The sequence below is a fragment of the Chanodichthys erythropterus genome, chromosome 22 (assembly GCF_024489055.1).
Source record: "Chanodichthys erythropterus isolate Z2021 chromosome 22, ASM2448905v1, whole genome shotgun sequence".
Classification (NCBI taxonomy): domain Eukaryota; kingdom Metazoa; phylum Chordata; class Actinopteri; order Cypriniformes; family Xenocyprididae; genus Chanodichthys; species Chanodichthys erythropterus.
The window spans coordinates 10,368,194-10,393,801 of record NC_090242.1 but is presented as its reverse complement, the minus strand read 5'-3'; the positions used below and the strand labels follow the sequence as shown (position 1 = coordinate 10,393,801).

Here is a 25,608-nt window from a genome sequence, read left to right as displayed (position 1 = left end):
AATTCCAGAAGGCAACCAATGGAAGCCATCCCAAAAGAAATCAACAAAAACCTTTTGTAGTCTTTGCAAAAGATCCTTTGGGGGATTAATAACAGTCAGACGGTGCCATAGCGTAGATGCTGCAAGGTTATTTACAACAAGGACCCTCCCTCTATAAGACAATTGAGGGAGAGTCCATCTCCATCACTCCAAACGACCAGCCACCTTTTCATATAAACCTTCCCAGTTTTTCTCCATATATTGTTCTTTTCCAAGAAAAACCCCCAGCACTTTAAACCCCTCTGAACTCCAAGGGCAGTGCTGAGGGAGCTTTGGAAAACCTTCGACCTCCCATTGGCCTAATAAGAAAGAAGCACTTTTGGCCCAGTTGATCCGGGCTGAGGAAGCTTCTTGATAGATCTTGAGAGCTGCTTCTAAGTTGTGAACATCATCATCTGATCTAATAATTATAGTGACATCATCTGCGTAAGCACTGGGTTTAGTGGTAACAATCTACGAAGAGGAAAGCTCCACTAAAGAAATCCCACAAAGTTGTTGTCTCAGTACCATTAGCAAAGGTTCAATAACAATAGCATATAAAATGCCTGACATGCTACATCCTTGCCGTATGCCTCTGCTTACCACAAAAGGTCTTTTGAGCGAGCAAGCCAAATCCAAAGGCTTCGAAACATTGGAAAAGAAACCCATGATCCACTCAATCAAAGGCTTTTTCCTGGTCCAAAGATAAAAATCCTTCATTCAACTTATTCTCTTTTGCAAATTAAATCAAATCACGAATTAAAAACAGATTATCAAATATAGTTCGGTTTGGAATGCAATATGACTGATCTGGATGAATAATCGTTGATATGTAGAACTTCAATCTATTGGTTAGTGCTTTGGACAGTATCTTGTAGTCCACGCCGAGCAGGGAAACAGGGCGCCAATTTTTTATGTCCGCAAGATCACCCTTCTTGCGTAGCAATGTAATCACTGCTCTCTGCAAACTCACAGGTAGAGTACCTCTCTCAAGGCACTCTAAAAAAACTGAGATAACTGACCAAAACTTCCTATAAAATTCAGTAGTTAAGCCATTCAGACCAGGGGCCTTGCCTGAAGACAAATCTTTAATCGCCATAGTCAATTCATCCATTCGCAATGGTTTATCAAGTGAACGCTTATCATTTCTTGTCAACTGAGGTAAATCCTGAAGCAGTTTTTCTGATATTTCTTCATCACAGGGTTCTGCTGTATAAAGATGTTCATAAAAAAATAGCGCATGAGTAGCTATTTCATGTTCATCAATTGTTTCACCCCCTTCTGGAAGTTTCAGGTGACTTAAAGTTTTCCTGTTGACAACTTTCTTCTCTGAATTAAAAAATAATGATGTTTGGAGCCTCCATGCAGTTGAAACGTGTGAACCTTGTGCGAATTAGTGTCTGTTTAGCTCTCTCTTCTAGTAAGTTCTGAAGAAGTGTTTTCCTTATTCCTAAATCACCAGCAATACTCCTATCATGCTCTTCAATTTTCAACTGCAAAATTTCTTGTTCAAGTTGTCTCATTTTGTTTTCGAGAAAAGACTTATGTGCAGAATACTTCAAACAAAAAAGTTTCACTTGTACTTTAATTATATCCCACCACTGACTGTGAGACTTATACTGGGATTTTCTCTCTCTCAACATCTCCCAGAACAGTGTAAAAGAGTGCACAAAGTTGTGATCTTGCAACAGCTTATAAGAAAGTCGCCAATAGGGACATTTAAAAGTGCTCTGTGCTGAAGTGACATTAACAAATATACAGTGATGGTCTGACAAAGGGGTCGGTGTAATACAGCTATTAGAAAACTTTTCTCTAACACTTCTTTGTATGTAAATTCTATCAAGCCTTGCTGCAGAGACCAAATTAGAATTTACTTTAATCCATGTATATTGTTTGACATTAGGAAAGGCTTCTCTCCAAACATCTACAAAATCATGATAAATAACCAATTTGTTTAAAACATTTGCTGACGAACTATGGGGTTCCTCATGATTCCTATCTAATGTATGATCAAATGTACAATTAAAATCGCCAGCCAAAACAATAATCCTGCCCTGTTGGACATTGCTCAAAGCTGTATTAAGTTTATCAAAGAAAAAGGTACGCTCTGTCCCAATTTTAGGGGCATATACATTAAACAAAGAGAAACATCTACTCTTTGCATTCTGCCTGGAATGAGATCAAAAACACTTACATTTTGTTCTTTAAATTCAACTGCAAGAAGGATAGCAACTCCTGCACTATTACTAGAACCATGACTTAGGATGGTCTGCCCATTCCACTCACTCTGCCACTGGACTTGATTAATTACATCTGTGTGAGTTCCTTGTAAAAACACAACACTGCTATTCTTCAAAGTAATATAATCAAAAAGAGATGTTCTTTTTACAGCATCACGGCATCCATTTATATTTAAAGAGCCAAAACACAATGGTGCCATGGTGCTATACGTAAAAAAGATCAATACAAAACAAAAATAAATTAATTCTAATGTTACTATAATACTCATTTTTTACCACGTGAATGCAGAGAACTTCTCACATTACACAGAATTTTCTTAAGACGATATCTTTTTGGTTTATCAAATTCATCAAATGAAGCTTTTCTCATTACTGTTGTGCCAGATGCCAAAAACAAATTAAGATCAGGAAAAAAAGTCTCAATCTTAGGCTTACGAAGGCCTTTAGTACAATCCAAAAAATCATTAATTTAAGTGAGTAAAGTTTTAACTTACTCTCACCACCAGTAATCTGCATCTGTACACTAGCACCAGTCTCATTATTCTCATCCACAATACTCTCAGAATCCTCATAATCATTATCAGATTCCTCAGTTTGTGGATGAACACTTATATCTTGAGAGCTTTCTTCTTCTATTGGCTCCTCGATATTTTCTGTGATCTTGGGAAGCTGTGTTTGCTTTATCTCACTATGAGAATTGCAATCATTATCTGTCAGTACTCCACTAGGGCCCGGTACTGTAGGGCCTCGCTCGACAGAACTTACCAATGACTTTATCAATGAACAATGTGATCGAACAAAGCTCCTAATTCCAGCTAGTCAGCATTAAGAGAAGTGGTAACAGGACTTCTGAGGCCTTCCTGATTACATTAAATTTATAGACGCTCACAAAACCCTTTTGTATCAAATGAACGGAACAGGAAACAGTAATTAATCGGACATGAAAAGAACAACGGACCAACACAGGCATCCTCCTGATTAGGAGTCCGTTTTGACCCGGTCACTTGTGACTCCGGTCGCTGTTCAATAACTTTATGCTTACAGACTCAATCTTGAATTTCAAATGGACAGTCATTAAGAGATTATTTTAAACTATATTCAGAATAACACATGCTATGATGTGATTACTAACATGTTGGGGTCAATGCATTATATGTTTGTATTCCTTTATGCATTTTCTTTCTCTTGTAATCATTGTTTTAATTAGGTCAGTCTAGTAAATGTGTGTAAGAAGTGTGTCGTGTTTGAGCTCTAAATGCAGAATTTATAATTCTCTGTAATTCTGTGTGAATGAAACATTGAAATTCAGTATCAGGAAAATATTAAGAAACGTTATAAAGTTGTTAATAAAACAGGAGAATGTTCTGCAGATATCACGCGATGTGATCAATAGACAATAGACAAGGCGTGTCTTAGCTCCATATAGCAACGTCTCATTGGAGGATCGCATCTGAAGGATGGAGCCAGATTGCTCCTTTAAAACTATGCTGTCCGAACAAGCTAACGTCAGAAAATCGGTCAGAAATCGGTCCGAAGTCGAACTGAAGCACAGTCGTTGAAACCCAGTAGCCGAAGCACCGCTACTTTGACCACAGCTGAAAAGTCGCTTGGGTCATGCTGGAAAGAAGAAGTTGAGAAGATCCTTTATCGGGGCTGATTTTCCATCTAACAGTCGCCGACTTCAACCACGAGCCGCGCCGCTGATCATTCAACAGCCGTCACATCCAGACTCCACAACCCTCTGTGAAATATCTGACCAAAGTCTCCCAAGAAGAGAGCCGCTCAAGCCAGACGCTCAAAACAGCGCGTTGCACCAGCCAGCAACATCCTTCAAAGCTTCCCGGGATTTATATATATATATATATATATATATATATATATATATATATATATAAGCACTTAAATGCTAATTTGTAATGACTTTTTGGAACGGATTGCAGTGTTTCCGACAGGATTTTGTGAGACTGTGGTGGGTGGACATCGGTTCCTCTAGGGGGGTCGGGGGGCATGCCCCCCCGGAGGAAAATTTTGTACATTTTAAATTTAAATGCATAAATCTGGTGTATTCTGAGAGCAAAATTACGTGACTAGATCAATAAAGAAATTTGTTCTCTTGTAAACAATTTTGTGCTCTAATAGTAATTTATTTATTGGTGATGGTAGAGCACATTAGTCATGTACACAACATATAGTAGGCTAAATGATAGTTCATAAGTGGTGAAACATGTAGAGTGTAACGAAGTGGGACTGAGGCGGAGATCCATTTGCAAGCTTTTAATTAAAGAGTAAGCGTGGTCGTACAGGCAGGGTAAATCAGGAGCAAACAGGTACAGCAGAGGGTTAGGCAGAATCGTAGTCAGGGCACAGGCAGTAGATCGAGGCAGGCGGATATCATACACAGAACAGTATAACAGGCAAGGGTCAGGACAGGCAGCAACGGGTCAAGAACGGGTAACAGACAGGAACAGTAACAACAGGTAAACAGGGTATAAACGCTCGGAAATGACACACAAGGTAATCAAGACTTCGCGGTGAGGTGGTGTGTGTGTGAGTCTTTTATAGTCCTGGTAACAAGCGGCAGCTGGGTGTAGTGATTAGTGAGGAGTGTGTGCATGGCTGTATGTGGCGACAGGTGATTGGTGTAGAGTGAACATGTGACTGGCAGGGAGGATTGTGGGAAGTGTAGTCCGGGAACTGACAGGAACAGACAGTGATCGTGACAAGAGTACACATTTAAACCATTAAAAATAAGTAGCAAAAGAGGTTACCTTTGTTGAATTAATTTATTTGTGGGAGCCTGTATCTTTGATTTGTTAACCAATCCAGAATGCACTAAACACACCATCTCATTAAATAACAAATGAATAAAAATATATTCATAAGCTGACCAATAAATAAATAAGTAAACTAGGTGAGTATATAATTCTGCAGCAAAAAATATTCTAGCCTAAAAACTTTGCACACTAATTTTATAAATCCAAATGTTAATAAAAAGTTTAAAATTACTATTTGTATTATGAAATTAGATTTATATGTGAATAATTATATGTATTTATATTAATGTAACATTAAAAGACGCTTATTTTAAATGTATTGTGCAGCTTTTTAATGGGGCAACAAGCTATAGATACGACAGAACAAAATAGGCTATTAATAATCTTTCAGTGTGCAAAACCATGATAATATGAAACGCTTCAAAACAGCAGCAAAAAAACGCTAATGCGCATCCCGGGTGCAGAATGATGCGCTTGAAGCAATATCGAGTCAGAGCGCGCAGTTGTCTGCGCATTGAAAAGTTCACGGTACAAAGAGAATCCCTGTGTACATCTGACTGTATCTACCAGTTTATTAATCATATGGTTCTTTCATTTTTAAATTCCAGTTATTGTGCGTGTGACACGAATTCATAGTCCTTGTGTTGTCGATCTAACAGACATCCTGTAGACAGAATGATGACATCGTTCAGAAACAGCAATAAACTCCAGCAAGATAAAGTCATTTTATGCAAATCCACAGCTCTTTATCTACATATCAAGTATTATAATGGGAATATATCATATTGGAGAGTTTTACCGCGCTGACTGTCGTTACCGAACATGACACGCTGTTTAAATGCTGAATGATTGACAGCTGTAGAGGAGGGAAGAGGAGTTTCTGACCGTGAACTTATCGATGTATATTTCTTCTGTCCCTCACATGAAGCTATGGAATGGCTTTAGATGACTTTGAATATAGTGCACGAAAACTTAATTGGTGCTAGTCTACTTATTTTGCTCTATGTCTCCTACTTTTGCCATATAAAAGAGCGCAATTTACGGTGCGTGCGTGCGTGCGCGCGTGTGTGTGTGACCATAGCGACAAAACGACCAACTTTCGGAACCTGCATTTAAGCCTATAATTTCGTTTTTAAAAATTTAATTATGCATTTAAAAGCAGTAGCGGTTTTAGGCACGGGCGAACCGGGCAGCCGCCCGGGGCGTCATTTTTTCGTGACACATTGGGGGCGGCAGCACGAGCAGATTAAAAAAAAAAAAAAAATCCTCTGCGTCGCGAGGCGGTTTTTCATCATTTATATAATTTCACTGTGTGTTGAATTGGCAAATTGGCGCTCCCTGCAGCTGCCGGCGCCCCTGCTTGCTGAAAATGTACCATGCACAGAAGCTGTGTGTTGTGAAAGAACTGTAAAAGGGGGTGGGGCGAGAGGCGCGGGCGACATTTCACCTCTGGGTCTCTCTCAAATGGAACGTACAGGGCGGGGGGGTGGACGGGGACGGGGGATCCACACCAAGGCTGCGTTCCAGTTCGGTTTTTAAATGCCCTTCCCTCGCTAACTTCACTCGGTCTCGTTGACTCGGATGTACATCATTGCTTATGTTGCACGAGTGCCCACTTCTGGCGGAACCTTTGTATGGGCTGAACTGGAACGTCCTAAGCCCTTGATCACTTGGAATCCGCAGTGGAGCTGTTTATTATTTATTTTTTCCCCTTACAAAATTGTTTAATACAGCATTCTATATGTATATATGTGTGTTCTAAATGTTTAAAAAATAATTAATATATCATAGAGTTGTTTGTGGTGGGGTAAAATAAACGCGATATGCGGTGACGTCACAATCGTGTTGCATTGTGGGTTATGGAGCTGCCTGAAGTGTACATATGAAGTAGACTCGCTCCCTCGGTCACGAAGTGGAACGCACTTCAAAATGGCGGCAAGGATTCCCCCGAGGGGAAGTGTGTAGGGAAGTTCGCGAGAGCGTGTCTAAAACCGAACTGGAACGCAGCCCAGTAATATAATTAATAATAGGCTAAAGTCAGTCACACACCTCGACTTTCTTCCAAATAATGCACATTTCATTCATAATGTTATAATACATATTTTATTTGTATAATATTCTTAATATTTTTTGTTGATAATAATATTGTTGCTCTCTGCTTTTGTTACTTTTTATACTTTTTGTTATACTTTTTATTTATTTATATATCTGATTGTATATATTTTTGGCATATTAATATAGTGTATATTTATTTAAGTTCTGATAACTTATACTCATATTTTGTGCAGAATGGTGTTCATTGTCCTTTGGCAATGTTGGAGGTGGAAATTGTGCACCTTAAAAAGTGTGTTTGCTGTTTAAATTGCAATAGTTAATAACTTAATTCTCTTAAGTCTGGCTTTCTAATGAAGGATTTGTGCAATTGGGGTTGGGGGGGCGCTCGAAAGGGGTCTCGCCCAGGGTGTATTTCAATGTAGAACCGCCACTGAACCTCAATTTTCGCTGGACGAATAATTGATGAAGTGTTAAATATTAATTCTGAATCATTTACAGTGAATCATTTACAGTTGATTCAATTCTTATTCCCTGTAACAATTAAATTGAGCTAATAAATGACCTAAGGTCCTTACAGTACTGACTGTAAAACCCTATTTCAACACTGCTAACAGCAGTCTCCTCAACTGACTCGACAGAATCATGTTTTAAGCCACCTGCCACATCACTTTCTTCACATGATGTATTCAATTCAGCGTTTTCAACAACAGACAGCTCTGACGAAACCGAAGCCGTATTTAAATCATTACCGCATATCTGCCCGTTGTTCTCTGCATTAGCAGCAGCGGCAGCTACGCTATTTACATTCACTCTGTTTTTATTAGGACAAGTCTGCCGAACATGTCCAACACCTCCACATGTGAAACACCTCATTGTCTCAGAACTAATAAAAATCGTGTAATCTTTACCGTCAATACTCATCCTGACGGAGAAGTTCAGCGCTTCAGTCTGTGAATTCAAAATCATAATCACCTGTCATCTAAACGACATTACATGTTTAAGTTCAGCATTTTTACAGCCAAGTGGAATCATTTTAATGGGGCTCATTAGCTTACCATGTCTTTTAAGTATTTCCTCTAATTTTTCACTTCTTACAAACGGCGGCATGTTTGAGAGAACAACTTTTTTGGTTGGACTTGAAAGGGGTAGAACGGGCACAAATGTATCATTTATTGTTAACCCATTTGAACTTCCTTTAGAAAAAACACAACAGCCTTATTCATTCGAGATGCCGAACTAATGTTTGCCCCACCGATCACAGCGCTTATGGCTAATAAGCAATCTTCCACTGTAACAGCGGGGTCAGGTATACATTTGCACCCATGCCTAACAGACATAGGCTACTTGTAAAGTCTCCCGCGTTTATCTCCATTACTCGGAGAACGCCGACTAAAGTCAGCTAAACGCTTAACAACACTCACAAACAAGGTGCCTTTTATCTAACTTAAAGCATATAAAGATTTAAGAAATAAGAAAATAAACTCACTCAAGATCGCTCTCACACCAAACAACTCAGCAATCCTCAAGCACACGCGCGTGCGCGCGCACACACACACACACACACACACACACACACACACACACACACACACACACACACACACACACACACACACACACACACACACACATGTTTGTTTTTGTGAAATGTGGGGACATTCCATAGACATAATGGTTTTTATACTGTACAAACCGTATTTACTATCCCCCTACACTACCCCTAACCCTAAACCTAACCCTCACAGGAAACTGTGCACACTTTTACTTTCTCACAAAAACTCATTCTGTGTGATTTATAAGCCTTTTGAAAAGTGGGGACATGCTGAATGTCCTCATATTTCACCTTTTTTTGTAATACCCATGTCATACCCATGTCATTATACACATTTATGTCCTGATATTTCACAAAAACAAGTACACACACACACACACAGAGAGAGAGAGAGAGAGAGAATTTTAACAATCCTTTATTACAAAAATGAAACACAAACCAATTAATTTACAATATTATAAAAAGTGAATAAAAGACAAATCTCCTTCAAAACCACAGCACAAAGCTTCATTGCAACACCAAATACCTTCAAAGGTAACAAGATCATCCATAAATGTAATAAAATCAATCAATATTCTAGCCTTTACCATATTTGAAAACAGCACAACAATATTCTGTTCCACATTTTCATCCACTTTCTTTTTTCTACTTCGATAAATAGCTAATTTTGCTTGGCCCAAAACAAAGTTCAGTAACTGACAAATAGATCTTTTTTTGAAAACATATTTAAAACCCAAAATAAATACATCTATTGAAAAGTTTCATTACAACTACTAAAAATATTCTTTAAAACCAAAAACAAAGGTCCTAATCTATTACAGTTCACAAAAGCATGGAATATGGTTTCTTTTTCATTACAAAATGGACAATCAGCGCTAACTTCAGGATTCAAGATTGAAATAAAAGAATTGACAGCAACAGAGCCATGAAGAATTCTCCACTGTAAGTCACCTGTCTTCTTGGTCAACGGTGGTTTATATAGTGCTCTCCACTCAGGTTTTCTGTCCTCATTTAACTTAAAAAAATTACGCCATGGAGTATCAACTTTCATATTCAAAATTTTTTTGTTAAAACTAAACACACAATATTTATACAAAACCTTTCCAGTGCTTGAAAAAAAGTCCTTACACAGAGATGCAGCTTCTAAAAATATTCCAGAAAATCCTTCAAGGTTCAGTGAATAAAACAAGCAAGGAAAAGAGTCTTCAGGAATCGGTTTACAAAGACCGTCACAATACTCGGTTAACAAAGTCTTTTCTGTTGGTTTAAGAGCTGCCCGCCATTTCATTAGTAGCTGTGCAACCACTCGTGTTGACCTGATTCTCCAACGTTGAGCAATTGCTTCTTCATTCTTGAAGTCAATCCCTGACATATCCAGTAACTGGCCCAAAGTTATTACTTTGCTATTTATAAGCATCTTGTTAAGTCCTGGGAAAAGTCCATTTGCAGACACATCCAGGCGTGCTCCACAAATTAAGGGTTCCTCTAGAAGCCAGTGAAGAGACTGTGGATCTTCTGCTTGTTTAAAAACAAAAAGACTCCAAACCTTAAAAATATTTCTGTAAAACACGGGTAGGCCAGAAGTGTTCAGTTTCATTGGGTCCATAAGGAAAAGGGTCTTATCCAACCCCAGACTCCCAAGATTATGTAAAATGGCATACACAACAGCACACCATTTAAAATCAGTTGAGCCAGCCAGTAATTTTTGTACAAATTGCAGACGAAAGGTTGCTATCCTACTTTGAAGATGTATTAAACCATGCCCACCCTCCTCCTTTGGCAAATATAACACATTCTGTGGGACCCAATGAAATTTGTCCCAAAAAAAGTCAACTAAGATAGCCTGAATTTTTGTTAACAGATATAGAGGAGGATCAACACAAGCAAACTTGTGCCACAATGAAGATGCAACCAAGTTATTTATAATTAAAATACGCCCTCTATATGACATCTTTGGCAGAGTCCTGCAACGGGTCGGGTATCCGCGGGTACCCGCATAAAAGTGGGTAAAACGGGTGGATTGTGACATTCCTAAAATTCACGGGCGGGGATGTGGGCGGATAATTAACTCCTTGCAGGCGGGTAGTAGCGTGGGAGAAAAATATGCGCAATATTTGTATGTCTAAATTACCATTATAGGCAACAACGATATGACATTTGACCCATCACGTCACCACCACTGCGACAGTGCGACTGTTGTTGATGCTTCTCATAGCCTAGTTGGAGCAAGCGTTGCATCTCTATGTTTTCTGTGCTGATGCGGTCATGATGAGTTCATGTACCGGCTAACATGTAAGGATTGCGCTGCCAATAAAGCACCTAAAAGCTGTCACAAAGAACCGGCAAAAAATTAATGATTATGATTATGTATATAGCAAGGAGACATTTTAATTGTTTATTAATAAACATTTCTGTGTCAGTGGCTGCAAAGATGAAGTTGAAGATGCTGACTCGCGATCATCGCAGTAGTGAAATGCACATTTCATTCGAATTACATAAGCAGAGCAGTCCGTTTTCTTTCATTTTGAATTGCTGTTTAAAAGTAGACATTCCAATAAAGATATATTCCTCAGGTCTCTGAGGCAAGTAGGCTACCTTATACGCTGAGTTTTACTTCATTTATGATACGAGCTCCAGTTCTCCCCGGCGCCTCCGTGTCGTGATCATCTGTTGTCTGCTATATTTACTTCCTATTTATTAAATACAGGCAATTGGTTGATGAAATATTGATTAAAATTAAGATACAATTAATACAAAACGAAATTAACTTTTAAGAATTTTTTAAAAGTTAAGAATAAAGCACTTTAAATTGGAATGATTTTAGCATGTGTGATTTATCGCGGGCACGGGTCGGGTAACGGGCCAAATACTAACGGGTCTGGGCGGGTGCGGATTTAATTTTGATATTATCACGGGTGACGGGTCGGATCTGGTGCTGAACTTTGCGGGTACGGGCGGGGGCGGGTATCCAAAAATGGACCCGTGCAGGACTCTGATCTTTGACACTAAGCATTTCCATTTGTCCAAACGACCTTTAACCTTTTCAATAACTCCTTCCCAGTTTTTCTGAACTGTTAACTCATCACCCAGAAATACTCCTAAATATTTAAAACCAAATTTACCCCAGCTTAAACCTTCAGGAAGTCTTGGTTTCCCATCTGCCCATTTACCCTATAAAAGAGCTTCACTTTTACTCCAGTTTACACTTGCAGAAGAAAGACCTTTAAAAGTTTCAAGTAAATTTAAAAGAATCTGAATGTAATTTTGCTTGCTAATCATAATTATAACATCATCTGCATATGCTGACAAAATAAAATTACTTTTACAGTTTGGCAAACATATACCGTGAAGTTTATTCCTAATTTGTTGTAAAAGAGGCTCTATAGCCAAAGAGTAAAGCATCCCAGACAAAGAACATCCCTGCCTCACACCTCTTTGAGCTTTAAAAGGAGCACATAAACCACCGTTCACCTTAAGAATACTCTCAACGTCACTGTAAAGAACTTTAATATAATTGATAAAACTCTGACAAAACCCCAAAGCTTGTAAAACTCTCCACAAATAACAGTGCTCAATACGGTCAAAAGCTTTCTCCTGGTCTAAAGAGATTAACCCACAGTCTAAATCTAACATCTTGGAGACTTCTAAAACATCACGGACCAAAGAAATATTATCAAATATCAATCTACTGGGAACACATTGAGTCTGGTCAGGATGGATAACACCATCCATCACACCTGCTAGCCTATTAGCCAGGCTTTTAGAGAGCAGTTTATAATCACTACAGAGTAGTGATACGGGTCGCCAACACTTGATGTCCGTAAGGTCGCCTTTCTTAGGCAGGAGGGTCAACACTGCTCTGAGGCAGCTCGTGGGCAACTGACCTTCAGCCAGGCTTTCATTCAACACCTCCAGAAGGTCCTCTCCCAACTCTGACCAGAAAGACTTATAAAAGTCAACAGGCAGACCGTCGATTCCGGGTGCTTTACCGGACTCCATTCCTTGGAGGGCTTTGTATAGCTCCCCCATACTCAAGGCACCTGAGATCTCAGCATTGGCTTTTTCTGGTACCTGGGGCAAGTCATTGAAAAAAATCACTGTCACTCCAGTAATCCACCCCAAGTTCACTTTTATACAGTTTCTCATAAAAACAAACTGCTCTCTTACGAATGTCAGCAGGGTCTGTTAGTAATCCTCCAGACTCAGAGCGCAAGGCATGGATGGCCCTACTCTGACCATTCTTTTTCTCTAAATTGAAAAAGAACTTGGATGGAGCATCCATCTGGTCCACACTCTGGAACCGACACCTGACCAGAGCCCCCCGTGTTTTAACACCCAGTAAATCAGCCAACTGTGTTCTTTAACTTAATAAAGAATCCAAAAAGTTATGGGCACCAGTTGACTCAGCCAATTCTTGAAGTTTTAAAATGTCAGCCTCCAAGATGTTCATATTCAGAGACGCATCTCTAGTGACGTTTCGAGTATATTGTAAACAAAATTGTTTTATTTGAACTTTCCCAAAATCCCACCACTGTGTTAAGGAATTAAAAGAATTCTTTGTGGTTCTAAACTCATCCCAAAACAACTTAAACATATTTTTAAAATACTTATCACTTAACAAATTGGTATTCAACTGCCAATATGCACTCCTTGTTTTAACAGAATTTAAAAACACGTAACACTGCACCATACTATGATCAGTGAAACTCACTGGGGTAATTAAAGCCTTTCTTACAATATTGCAGTGATGCTTAAACACATAAAATCGATCTAATCTTGCCAGAGAAATCACACTGTCACGAATATGAGTCCAGGTATACTGTCTTTGTTTCTCATGCAACTGTCTCCAAATATCACATAAATCATGCATCTTAACAAGTTGAATTAACCGATTACGAGAGGCCAAATGGGGTTCAACATGGTTCCTGTCCAAATTTGATACCGTACAGTTAAAATCACCACCCAAAAATAAATATTCTTCCACAGAACATTTTTGCAAAGCAGCACACAAAGTATTTAAAAATAGCATTCTTTCTACTGATGAAGTTGGAAAGTACACACACATAAAAACAAAAACAAAATTTTCATAAGTTGCTCTTACTTTTAATAATCTACCTTTAACTATTTCTTCAGTCTGGTAAGAATGTGGACTGAAACTTTTCGCAAAACGGATGGCAACCCCTCCGCTAAGTGAGGTATTGTGACTCAAAACAGAGACTCCATCCCACTCCCCTGCCCAATCAGCAGCATTCCTTAAATCACTGTGCGTTTCTTGCAGCATAACAACATCTATCTTCTTTTGTTTAACTACCTCAAATGTTTCAGCTCTTTTACCCATTTCTCTTGCCCCATTTACATTCAAAGTCGCAATATTCACTTCACTCATAAAAAAAGAGAGAAGAAACACAACAGCACTCCACACACACTCACAAAACTATCCAAGCTATAATGCCTTCTCACTAACATCATTTGCATTGTCAGAAGTGATCTTTTTTAAACGATACACTTCCTTGTTTGTAAACAAGCCCTCCGACATAAAAGACTTAGTTTTGTCCACAAACTGTTTTATGTCGGGAAAATACTCATCAACACACACCCCTCTCTTATTTTTTGTAGCTCTAAGAAAGAGCTTAATATCGTCCAATTCATAACTGCGCCTAGTGAAATCGCTCTGAGAGAAACTGACGCTAGAATCAGAAGACTCACTGCCACTTTCCATACCGTCTTCACCAAAAACATCTTCCACGTCTGCCTTCTTAGCTCTAACAGCTTGAAGGTCACTAGATTTCTTTCTTTTAGATGGGATTTTGAACTCACCCTGCTCGGCTTCCATTTCAATGCCGTCACTGAACAAATTGGGCTGCGACGCGCCATCACTAACTTTCTTGTCCGTCTTCGTAACGGATTTACGGGACTGTATGTTCAAGATTTCACAACTTACCGATCTATCTTCATCATTCATATTTTTGGGGTCAGTCACCTGAAATGCCGCACTCTCGCTCACGGGCGCACTTTCAGCGGCTCCATCTTTCACGGCACCTGTCTCTGCCACTGGCACAACAGTGTTTGACGGTCCGGCCTTAACCGACTCGCCATCACTGCCAATGTCATTAATCGGCACGTTAATTTCTTTATTTTTACCAGGACAAGCACGGATTAAATGTCCCACTTCACCACAATTGAAACATTTCATCTTTTCCGTTGTAGCGTAAATAACATGTTTGATATGCAGAGACAGATCCAAGTCCTCATCATCCTTTATGATCATATAAACGAACCGCCTAAAAGAAACAACATGTTTTAAGAGAGGCGAAGCACTACCGATTGGTATCATTTTAATAGGCGAAACCACTTTACCATATCGGGACATAATTCTCACCAAGGTTTCATTGCTTATGAAAGGCGGAACGTTGGACAGCAGCACCTTTTTTGATGGCATGGAAAGTGGGAGAACAGGAGTAAAGAGATTGTCAACAACTATTCCAGTCTCAACCAACTCATTTGCTTTTTCAACAGAACCTTGAAAAACGACAATGGCACTGTTCATTCTAGAGGCTGACATGATGTTATCATGCCCCACAACTTCTCCGACAGCTAAACAGCAATCCTCCACGCTCACCGCGGACGCCACTTTCACACCGTGGCGCCGCTTGAGTTTATTTAAAACCTGCGACCGTGGGGCCGTCATGCTGCCCGCAAAAAAGACGGTAGCACACGGCCCAAACAAAACAAATAACTCAACACTTGATTGCAGTAGCCCAAGCAGAAATGAAAGAGAAGGAAAAAAAGACTCACTCACAAAACTCCAATCTCCACTCACGCCACTCCATCCACTCACACTCAGTCACACCGGAAGTGAGAGAGAGAGAGAGAGACAGAGAGAGAGAGAAAGGTGCACAAAGCTGCACGAATAATCTTTAAAAGATTGTGTTCTCAATTTCATCACCCACATGATCTAATTCCTAAATTACAATGATTCGCCCGTGTATATTAAAATTTTGACAAAAATAAAATCGCAACATTCAAATCTGCGTTTGCGCTGCCGTTGATCTAAAAAGTGTTGTCATGTATAGATATAAACAGCTTCACAATCAATCTTTTCAAACACACAGTATCATTATTTCTGTGACAAATATTCCAATTATAACAGAAGAACACAAAAGTGTATTATTCAGAAACGCTGATGTTACCGATCAAAATATAATAAATTACCTTCCTAAAGTAACTGGACTTCAAATAACGACTGTATCAATTGCACTGTTAGGCCACTAGGTGGCAACAAATTACTGTTAAAAATGTGTCTATCACTGAATCATTCTTTCAGATTCATTATTTCAGAATTCTTTCTCAAGTCTTTATGAATCCAACTTAAGCTTGGGACACACTTAACGACGAGCTGAAACATTCTAAGACTGGCAATGAGCAAAGAGAAGAAACAAACAGGAGAAAATGACAGAAAATGTCCAAGGTTTGGGATCATTTCAAATTGAAAAGTAAAGAGAACACAGTGGCATGAGTCCATTGCAAGATCAAGCTAGCATACCATGCTGCAGCATCTTAACATAAAACATCCACTCTATTCAGAGACCAGAGAACCGTCACCCAAAACAAGGTAAATTCAATGTAGGGTTAAATACACATTATTGCTAGTCGAGATGAAGGCTGTTAAATAATGTTAATGCTAATTATAGAATTATCCAGTACAATTAGCCAGTACAATTCTGTGAAAATATACCGCACTGCAGATGCGGAGAGGCCGTTACACCACCGGATTATTTAACAGCCTATACCACGGCTACTTACGAAAGGAGTTAATTTATCCTGCTTCCTTCCTTGCTGCAACCGACTGTTACAGAAGAACTGACCTTTTAAAATGGATCTAGCAGCAGTGGAAATTCTCCTCCTCTCCCGGGGGGATCTGTCCCTCGAGGCCCACACACAGAGGTATTTGGATTTGGTACCTTTTGTTCATTATGATGACACCAGCCTCTGTGTGTTTTTCCGGGCAGGTCTCAATGCTGAGACCAAAGGACGCCTGCCCAGAGATGGGCCTTGGAGGAACCTGAATTTCGTTGAGTGGGTACTGGTCCACAACGGATCCCCCTTGACCATCGTGGAGAGTGAGGAGGAAACCAAAGCCCCTGCCTGCGAGCTTGGTTGCAAGATGGCCGCTGCCACACCTGAGCACTCAGGCGAGATGGTCTCCGCCAAGGCTCTCTGTCTCCTCCTTGCTCCAGATCCAGTCCCTGACCTCACTATGGTAATGGTTCACATGCCCTACCCGAGCCCAGAGGGGGCTCCAGCCCACGGGCCCACTGATGGGAACCTGATAGGCCCTCCCAAGACAATTTTGGTGGAGTACAGTAAGTCTGCCATAGTGGCCAAGAGGGGTTTCCAGAAGAAGGCCACGGAGGCAGCGTCACCCTGGCCCACAGAACTGCAGAGCGCCCACCCTCCCACCCCTGTTGATATTATACGGCACGGGACGCGCCTTCCGGGAGGGCGGGGTAATGTCATGGTTTGAGTTGTTTAGTTCCTGTTTAGAGTGTTTTTCTTGGGTCACATGTTCCCCTTTGTTTTCAGTTTCCCGCCACTTGTTTGTTGTCATGGTTGCTGATTTGATTAGTGTGAGTTCAGCTGTGTCTTGTTAGTTAGTCTCATTTAGATCTTCTGTTCACTGTGTATTTAAGCCCTGTGTTTGTTCAGTTCCATTGTCAGTTCTCTGTTGCGTATAGTTTGTTGTTCTGTTATTGTTATCAGTTTCTGTTTAGTTATAATAAAAAGTACTGCTGCATTTAGATCCTGCTTCCTTCCTTGCTGCAACTGACTGTTACATCTTAAGCATAACCATTTTGACAATATACATAGTGTAACAGGCAGATAAATGTACATTAATCACAATAATTTATTTAAAACATTACAAAAAGCAGTATACAGAATACACAAAACTACGCATGTGCTACATTACCAGCGTAATGACAGCAAAACATATTTTTTTGTGAGTTACAGAATGAAATTAAAATGTTTAATCACTGCAAACATTCCCGTGATCTGCATGTCCATCCTCCAAAGCGTTGCAATGAATCTAACTCAACACAGCAACTCAAATTTGGCATGTCGCAAACACTCTATGGTAGTTGCAAATCACATGTGACAGCCAATAAATAAATAAATCACATGTGACAGCCAATAAGTAAATAAATCATATACTGATCATTTACTAATGGTTTGTTCATCATTTGTTCATGATTAACAATTGTTTATTGAGATAATTATACTAAAACAATTTGTCATAAATACTTCAATGATTTATAAATGATAAATAATGTATCAAATAATAACTTATAAACCATCTACTAATGATCTGTTTGATTTTTTTCACGATTTAAACTTTTTTTAAGATAACACAACACATTTGTAAATCATTAGTATAACACTTATTAAAGGTGCCCTATAATTAAAAATTGAATTTATCTTGGCATAGTTAAATAACAAGAGTTCAGTACACGGAAATGACATACAGTGAGTCTCAAACTCCACTGTTTCCTCCTTCTTGTGTAAATTTAATTTGTTTAAAAGACCTCCGAAGAACAGGCAAATCTCAACATAACACCGACTGTTACGTAACTGTCGGGGTGTAAGCCCCCAATATTTGCATATGCCAGCCCATGTTCCAGGCATTAGACAAGGGCAGCCAGTATTAACGTCTGGATCTGTGCACAGCTGAATCATCAGACTAGGTAAGCAAACAAGGAAAACAGCGAAAAATGGCAGATGGAGCAATAATAACTGACATGATCCATGATATCATGTTATTTTTAGTGATATTAGTGAATTGTCTTTCTAAATGTTTCGTTAGCATTTTGCTATTTTCATTATTAAACACTTGCAGTCTGTATAATTCATAAACACAACTTCATTCTTTATAAATCTCTCCAACAGTGTGTAATGTTAGCTTTAGCCACGGAGCACCATCAAACTCATTCAGAATCAAATGTAAACACCCAAATAAATACCATACCTATGCGATTAGACATGCTGCATGACGAACACTTTGTAAAGATCCATTTTGAGGGTTATATTAGCTGTGTGAACTTTGTTTATGCAGTGTTTAAGGCAAGAGCAAGTTCTGTGGGCGGGGAGCGTGAGCATTTAAAGGGGCCACAGCCTAAATCGGCTCATATTTAATGATGCCCCAAAATAGGCAGTTAAAAAAATTAATAAAAAAATCGATGGGGTATTTTGAGCTAAAACTTCACAGACACATTCAGGGGACACCTTAGACTTATATTACATCTTTAAAAAAGAAAAATGTTTGATGGCACTTTTAATCATTTATGAACGTATAGTCATGTTTTGTAAATGATTTGTTTATCATTTAGTTTTGATTAGTCTTGTTTTTAATTTTGTTCATTATTTATAGGAAGAACATGAAAGAAAATGTTGATATTTATACAATCTTACCACAGTTTCTCCAGTTTACAGTGAGGATCCTTCAGTCCCTCAGAGAGCAGCTTCACTCCTCTGGCTCCTAGTTTATTCCATGACAGATCCAGTTCTCTCAGGTGTGAGGGGTTTGATCTCAGAGCTGAAGCCAGAGCAGCACAACCTTCATCTGTGACACTACAATCCCACAACCTGTAGAGATTAAAGATGCATGGTGAATTGATACCAGCTGCAATTATAGAACAAAAATGTGTGAACTACAAATGTGATTTCTAGAGGCAGTAAAATATTCACATTAACATAAGAGAACAAACAGTCCTAATCATACAGCATCAATATATGAAAAAAGACACTGTTGCTGTTTGCTGTCAGTTTCGATCACTGTCATATTTAATCTTTCATCATGTCTTACACACTGACCTCTACAATCATAAGATCTTACACACACACACACACACACTCTTTCTCTCTCTCTCACACACACACACACACACACACACACACACATACACACACACACTTGTTTAGACTATTTTGTCAAACTAAGATAGTAAGATGAGGAATTTATGACTGGAATTATGATTTATTTCCTTAAGATGGACCCCACAAAGACAACATCTTAAAAATCTTATAAAAACTATAGAAGGGAAATCACGTGACCCACTGGTAGTAATGGCGGTGTAGTTTGATTGCTCCCTAACTCGGTCTTGCTCCCTGTTCTCAGTTAATCCATCAACACTTGGTTAGTTTTGGTTGTTAGTAATGCTAACGGTGCAACGAATGAAGATGCCAAAACGTCAATTAACGTTGGCTTCTTCAGAGAAAAAGAGAGTGAAAGATCCTAATGTTCCTGAAGGGGAACTCCGCAGCATTGTTGCTGATGAGCTAAAGATGCACCTCAGCTTCGTCAGCAAGTTTTTCATCTTTTAGTAAAAAGCGTAGAGAGAGTCGTAAATTAAGTTAGAAAATCAAATTGATCAGCTAGAGAAGGAATTATAGGGTACATTTTGTGATACCAAAGCCAAAGAATTAAATGTTCTTAAATCAAAATTAAAATCTATATATTTGCATAGAGCTGAATGTACTAGGCAATCTTATTATTTCAATGGAGAACCCCCCTCTAAGCTTTTGGCTTTAAGGTTGAAGGATGATGAATCCAAGGCCAGTATATATACATGAGGGTTCAGTGTATACTCAGCCTAGGGATATAAATAAAGTTTTTGAATCATATTATCAACAGTTGTATACATCAGAATCCAGCGTCGACCAAACAAATTTTGATTTATTCCTTAAGCATTTAAATCTCCCTAAATTGAATGATTCTCAGCGTGATATACTGGACAGCCCTTTGACAATTGAAGAACTAAAATCTGCCCTGGATTCCATGAGCAATTATAAAGCTCCTGGCTTAGATGGGATTCCCCCAGAGTTATTGAAGACATTATGGGACATAGTGGCTCCTTTCATAATTAATTCTTTTAGTTTTGCTTTAGAAAAAGGTGCTCTACATAGAGACCAAAACACAGCTTTGATAACTTTACTGTTGAAGAAAGGAAAGGACCCCCTTGAGTGTTGTAGTTACAGGCCAATTAGCCTCCTATCCACAGATTCAGTGCTAATGGCAAATGTTTTGGCCTTAAGATTGGATCGGTGTGTAGGAGACTTGATCAAGTCAGGTTTTTTAAGGGGAGATTTGCTGCAGACAACATACGTAGGCTTCTTCACATTATTCAACAAGCAGACACCTATATAGCTTCCTCTGCAATCCTCTTTGGATGCAGAGAAAGCTTTCAACAGAATTGAGTGGAATTTTTTGTGGTCTGTCCTGAAGCATTTGGGGTTTGGTTCTTTTTTCCTGCATGCTGTCAAACTTATCTATTTTGAGTGTTCAGCCAGAGTACTATCAGAGTACAGAGTACATACTGGTCCTGCCCCTAACACAATATAGCTGTCATTGATACACTAGAGCCACCGAACATAGCTCCGCCCTAACGCCACAGCAGCTCGCCCGCTCAATCTCGAGTGTCATTACTGTTAGTTATACAGCCTACATTTGCAAATGCATATTATCTGGTTGCGATAATATACAAAACAGCCCGGTCTCCTTATTTAAATTTCCTGAACATGATAATATGAAGAAGATTAATTTAGTCTCAGCAGTGATCATTTTACACCAGAGAGTTTTACAAACTTTCATTAGAGACAACTAGGATTCACTGATAATCCGCCATTATTGGTGAATGGGGCTGAACGACTATCTCCCGTCCCTGCCTTCATCCCCGCGTTTCGCGGCACCGACATCTGTTGACAACAGTAGGCAGAAACGTTACGTGCCCACCAATGAGTATAAGTTGCTTTGTGTGCTTATGTTATAATTAGTAGGTAGTCCACAGTAACTACTAAATTTTACAACCCTCTAACATGATGCTTTTGTTTATATGCATCAGTATGTTTGACTCATTAGACAAGTAATTTGAGATGGCAGCTCTCGCGAGTGGGTGTAGTTTCAGCGCCGACAGCGGACACACCCCTGGCGTTTGGGAGCAGAGAATACCGCTTATTTTTTCAAGATTTTGATAACTTATTTAATTTACTTGCCAGGTTTTTTAATCATTCAAACTTGGTTAATAACACATTTTTCTGTGGTGTGACAAACTTAGTGTGACTTACTGAACTGATCTGGATTCTTTAACCACAGGCAGCAGCTTCTGAAGAACTTCATCCGCTCTATTTTGTGCTCCAATAAACTGTTTTAGATCAAAAACATCCATCTTCTGCTCTGATGTCAGTAACACATAAACCAGAGCTGACCACTGTGAAGAGGAGAGTTTGGCTTCTTTTATTTCTCCAGATGTCAGATAATCTTGGATCTCCTGCATCAGTGAATCATCACCCAGTTCATTCAGACAGTGGAACAGATTTATGGATCTCTCTGGAAAGCGATTCTTCCTGATCTTCTGTTTGATGTACTGAACCGTTTTCTCTTTGTTGTAGGAGCAGCTTCCTGTCTGTATCAGTAGTTCTTGTAAGAGAGTCTGATTGGACTCCAATGAGAGACCCAGAAGGAAACGCAGGAAAAGATCCAGATGTCCATTCTTACTCTGTAAAGCCTCATCCACAGCTCTCTGATGCAGCTCAGATAATGAAACATATTTCTTCTGGTTTAAAACCTTAGACAACAGACCTGGTTTGGTTTGGTCAAACACATTTTTGTGCTTGGTTCTAAAGTAATTGTGGGCATATAGAGCTGCTAGATGTTCCTGGATGCTCAGATGAACAAAGCAGAAGACTTTCCTCTGATACAAGCCCAACTCCTCTCTGAAGATCTGAGTGCACAATCCTGAGTACACGGATGCTTCTGTAACATCAATGCCACACACTCTGAGGTCTTCCTCATAGAAGATCAGATTGCCTTTCACAAGCTGCTGGAAAGCCAGTTTCCCCAGTTTGAGAATCATGTCTTCGTCTTCCACTTTCTTCTCATAGTCCTTCTCATGTTTGATGTTAGTCTGAATGATCAGGAAGTGTGTGTACATTTGAGTGAGAGTCTTGGGAATCTCTCCACTCTCTGCTTCACTCAACATCTTCTCTAGAACAGTGGCTGAGATCCAGCAGAACACTGGGATGTGGCACATGATGTGGAGGCTCCTTGATGACTTCAGGTGTGTGATGATCCTGTCGGCTAGACTCTGATCACTGATTCTCTTCCTGAAGTATTCCTCCTTCTGTGGCTCATTGAAGCCTCGTACCTCTGTCACTCGATGGACACACTCATGAGGGACGAGATCAGCGGCTGCTGGTCTGGAGGTGATCCAGATGAGAGCAGAGGGAAGCAGATTCCCCACAATGAGGTTCATCAACAGCTTGTCCACTGAGGCTGATTCAGATATATTACGCAGTTTCACTTTGCTCTTAAAGTTCAGAGACAGACGACACTCATCCAGACCATCAAAGATGAACAACACTTTATATTCTTCAATGGATATTTTCATTTCTGTTGTTTCAGGGAAAAAGACATGAAGAAGATCTGAAAGACTGAGTGTTTTGTCCTTCATCAAGTTGAGCTCTCTGAAAGGAATTGGAAATATGAGCTGGACGTCCTGATTCTCTTTCCCTTCAGCCCAGTCCATAATGAACTTCTGCACAGAGACTGTTTTTCCAATGCCAGCGACTCCCTTTGTCAGCACAGTTCTGATGGGTTTGTCTTGTCCAGATAAAGGTCTAAAGATGTCATTGCATTTGACTGGTGTGTCCTCTGTTGCTGCTCTCCTGAATTGTGTCTCAATCTGTCTCACCTCATGCTCATTATTGATCTCTCCACTTTCACTCTCTGTGATGTAGAGCTCTGTGTAGATCTCATTCAGGAGTGTTGGGTTTCCCTGCTTTGCTGTTCCTTCATACAGACACTGAAACTTCTTCAGCAGATTTGATTTGAATCTGCTTTGGGCCAGTTGAGAGTCATGACTGAAAGATTAAAAGAATAGATTACAACATAAATTAAAGATGTGAAAGTGATAGTAAAATAAATAAACAAACACTATTCTATTAAAATGTATTAATTTGCATCTCATGTCCTTGTACTCCAGTTATATTAGATCAATTGCCCATGATTATCTTTGCTTTAAATTATGAACAGCAGATACACTAATTATTCTCCATTTGTTTTTCTGTTTTATCTTGGGATGCCCTTCCCGAGGTGAGTAGAGAGTACAACAGCTTCAGTTTGGATCCAGCCTCTTATGAAGACTTCAAAAGGTCAACACCTGTGAAGAGATGGCCCCAACTCCTGCGAGAACGTCAGATGAAGCAAATTCTGGATCAACATGCACATTCCCAAATTTTGCTATATATCCCAATATCCTCATTGTTAACATGTTTTCATTACTTCAATGAGCTCATTTTTTCTACCTTAAAGCTGCAGTCTGTAACATTTTTTGGTTAAAAATGATCCAAAATCAATTTTTGAGCAAGTACATAACCAGCCAGTGTTCAAAACTATCTCATTATTGTTACAACAGAGACGGCACGGAGGCAGATGTAAAAGCAAACACTGGTATTTTATTGATATCAGCAGAGATGCAGGTGAGTTTAACTCCCTGAGGTCTGAAAACGCGCCGACGCGTTTTGCAGGATTTTTTTCACATTGCAGCAAAACAGACTTAAAATACTTAAAATAACATATGAATACTAATGACAAAAAAAAGACATTTATGTCTAGAAAAACGTTGAAATGTCAGGTTTTAAATCATGCAAGTCAAATCGACAACAAACATTCTGTGTTTATGTAATCTGTATGAAAAGAGAGCCATGTCAGAAGTCTGTGATTCAGCTCATTATCCGCTAATGCGGCCACGCCCACGGAGCCAGCGCTATTCAGAGGCAAATTCAGAGGCAATACTTGTATGCATTGTCTCAATCATGTATTTATTGTCCTCAAAAGTGTTTATCTGGATGTTAAAGCCATGGTTAGCGACCTCTAGAAGACATGCCGTTAGTTCCTGGTTCCTTTTCTTCTTTATATGAATTTGTGGCCTAAAGGTGTACAGAAAGCGCCCTCCGGCTGCAAGTATGAATTGAAAACACAGTATCCAGCACTCATAGTGATGATAATAAATATTGAATAAATATTACTCCTCAGTATAGAATATTGACATAAACATATAAGAATCCATCAATATTTCTCCAAATGTGCATGCTTTTAAGCTAAAAGGCTATATGAAATGCCATAGAGGTTACATATGTTACGGATCCCTTGTTCCCCTGGACTCCATTTCCCAGTATCCTCCTGTTTCCACACCTGCACTCACTTCCCTCGTCAGCTCCTCATCATCACAGATCACCTGCACCTGGACTCTATTGTCAGCACTCCCCATATATTGCACTCACTCCCTTCACTCCTCGTCCGTCTTGAATGTTGTTTAACTTGTATGTTTGGTTATCCTTGCCTTCTGTGTATTAAATACGACGTGTAATTGTGGAAATCCGTATCTGCCTCTTCTCTACACCAGCATACCATAACAGAAAGACGGACCATAACGTTGGATTTTCACAGGGAAAAAAAAAATGGAGACTTCCCCCAGCTCCTTGGCTCCTGCTCCTCCAACGCCTCTCACCCTGACAGCCAGCGATCGCCTTATCGGGCTCCTGCAGGTAGGTCGTTCGCTGGAGAGGTATGTGGAGGAGTTCGTTGAGATCGCTTATTTGTCTGACTGGCCTGAAGCAGTTTTGATCTCCCTGTTTTTGGATGGATTGGATGACGACACTATCCGTTTTGATGAACCTGTTTTTTGTTTCTCCTTAAGTGAAACTATCAATTTAATTTTGTGGTTAAATGGCTCCAAATTCTTTGTGGATGAGGTTCAGGATAAGTGTATGTCTCCAGTCCATCCAGAAACACGGTTGGCCGGGCCAGTCAGTCAACCTCCGTCTTCCTCTGCATACCCCTCCAGCAAACTCCCTGCCTGCCCCATGCTGGACCCACATTCCTCTACTGGGCCCAGTAAGCGGAGGAGGAGGAAGAAAG

At 39.6% G+C, this 25,608-nt stretch overlaps 1 protein-coding gene across 5 annotated transcripts in view; it reads right to left on the bottom strand.

Annotated features, from left to right (window-relative positions):
• Positions 1–25,608, bottom strand: part of LOC137012359 (NLR family CARD domain-containing protein 3-like) — a 51,594-nt gene that overhangs the window by 14,155 nt on the left and 11,831 nt on the right. For all 5 annotated transcript variants that reach the window (XM_067375510.1, XM_067375512.1, XM_067375508.1 and 2 more), the window contains 2 exons: positions 21,756–23,549; positions 19,104–19,277 (listed from right to left, as the gene is read on the bottom strand). In XM_067375510.1, the coding sequence (XP_067231611.1) occupies positions 19,104–19,277; positions 21,756–23,549 (1,968 nt within the window). The remainder of the gene's footprint in view (positions 1–19,103; positions 19,278–21,755; positions 23,550–25,608) is intronic.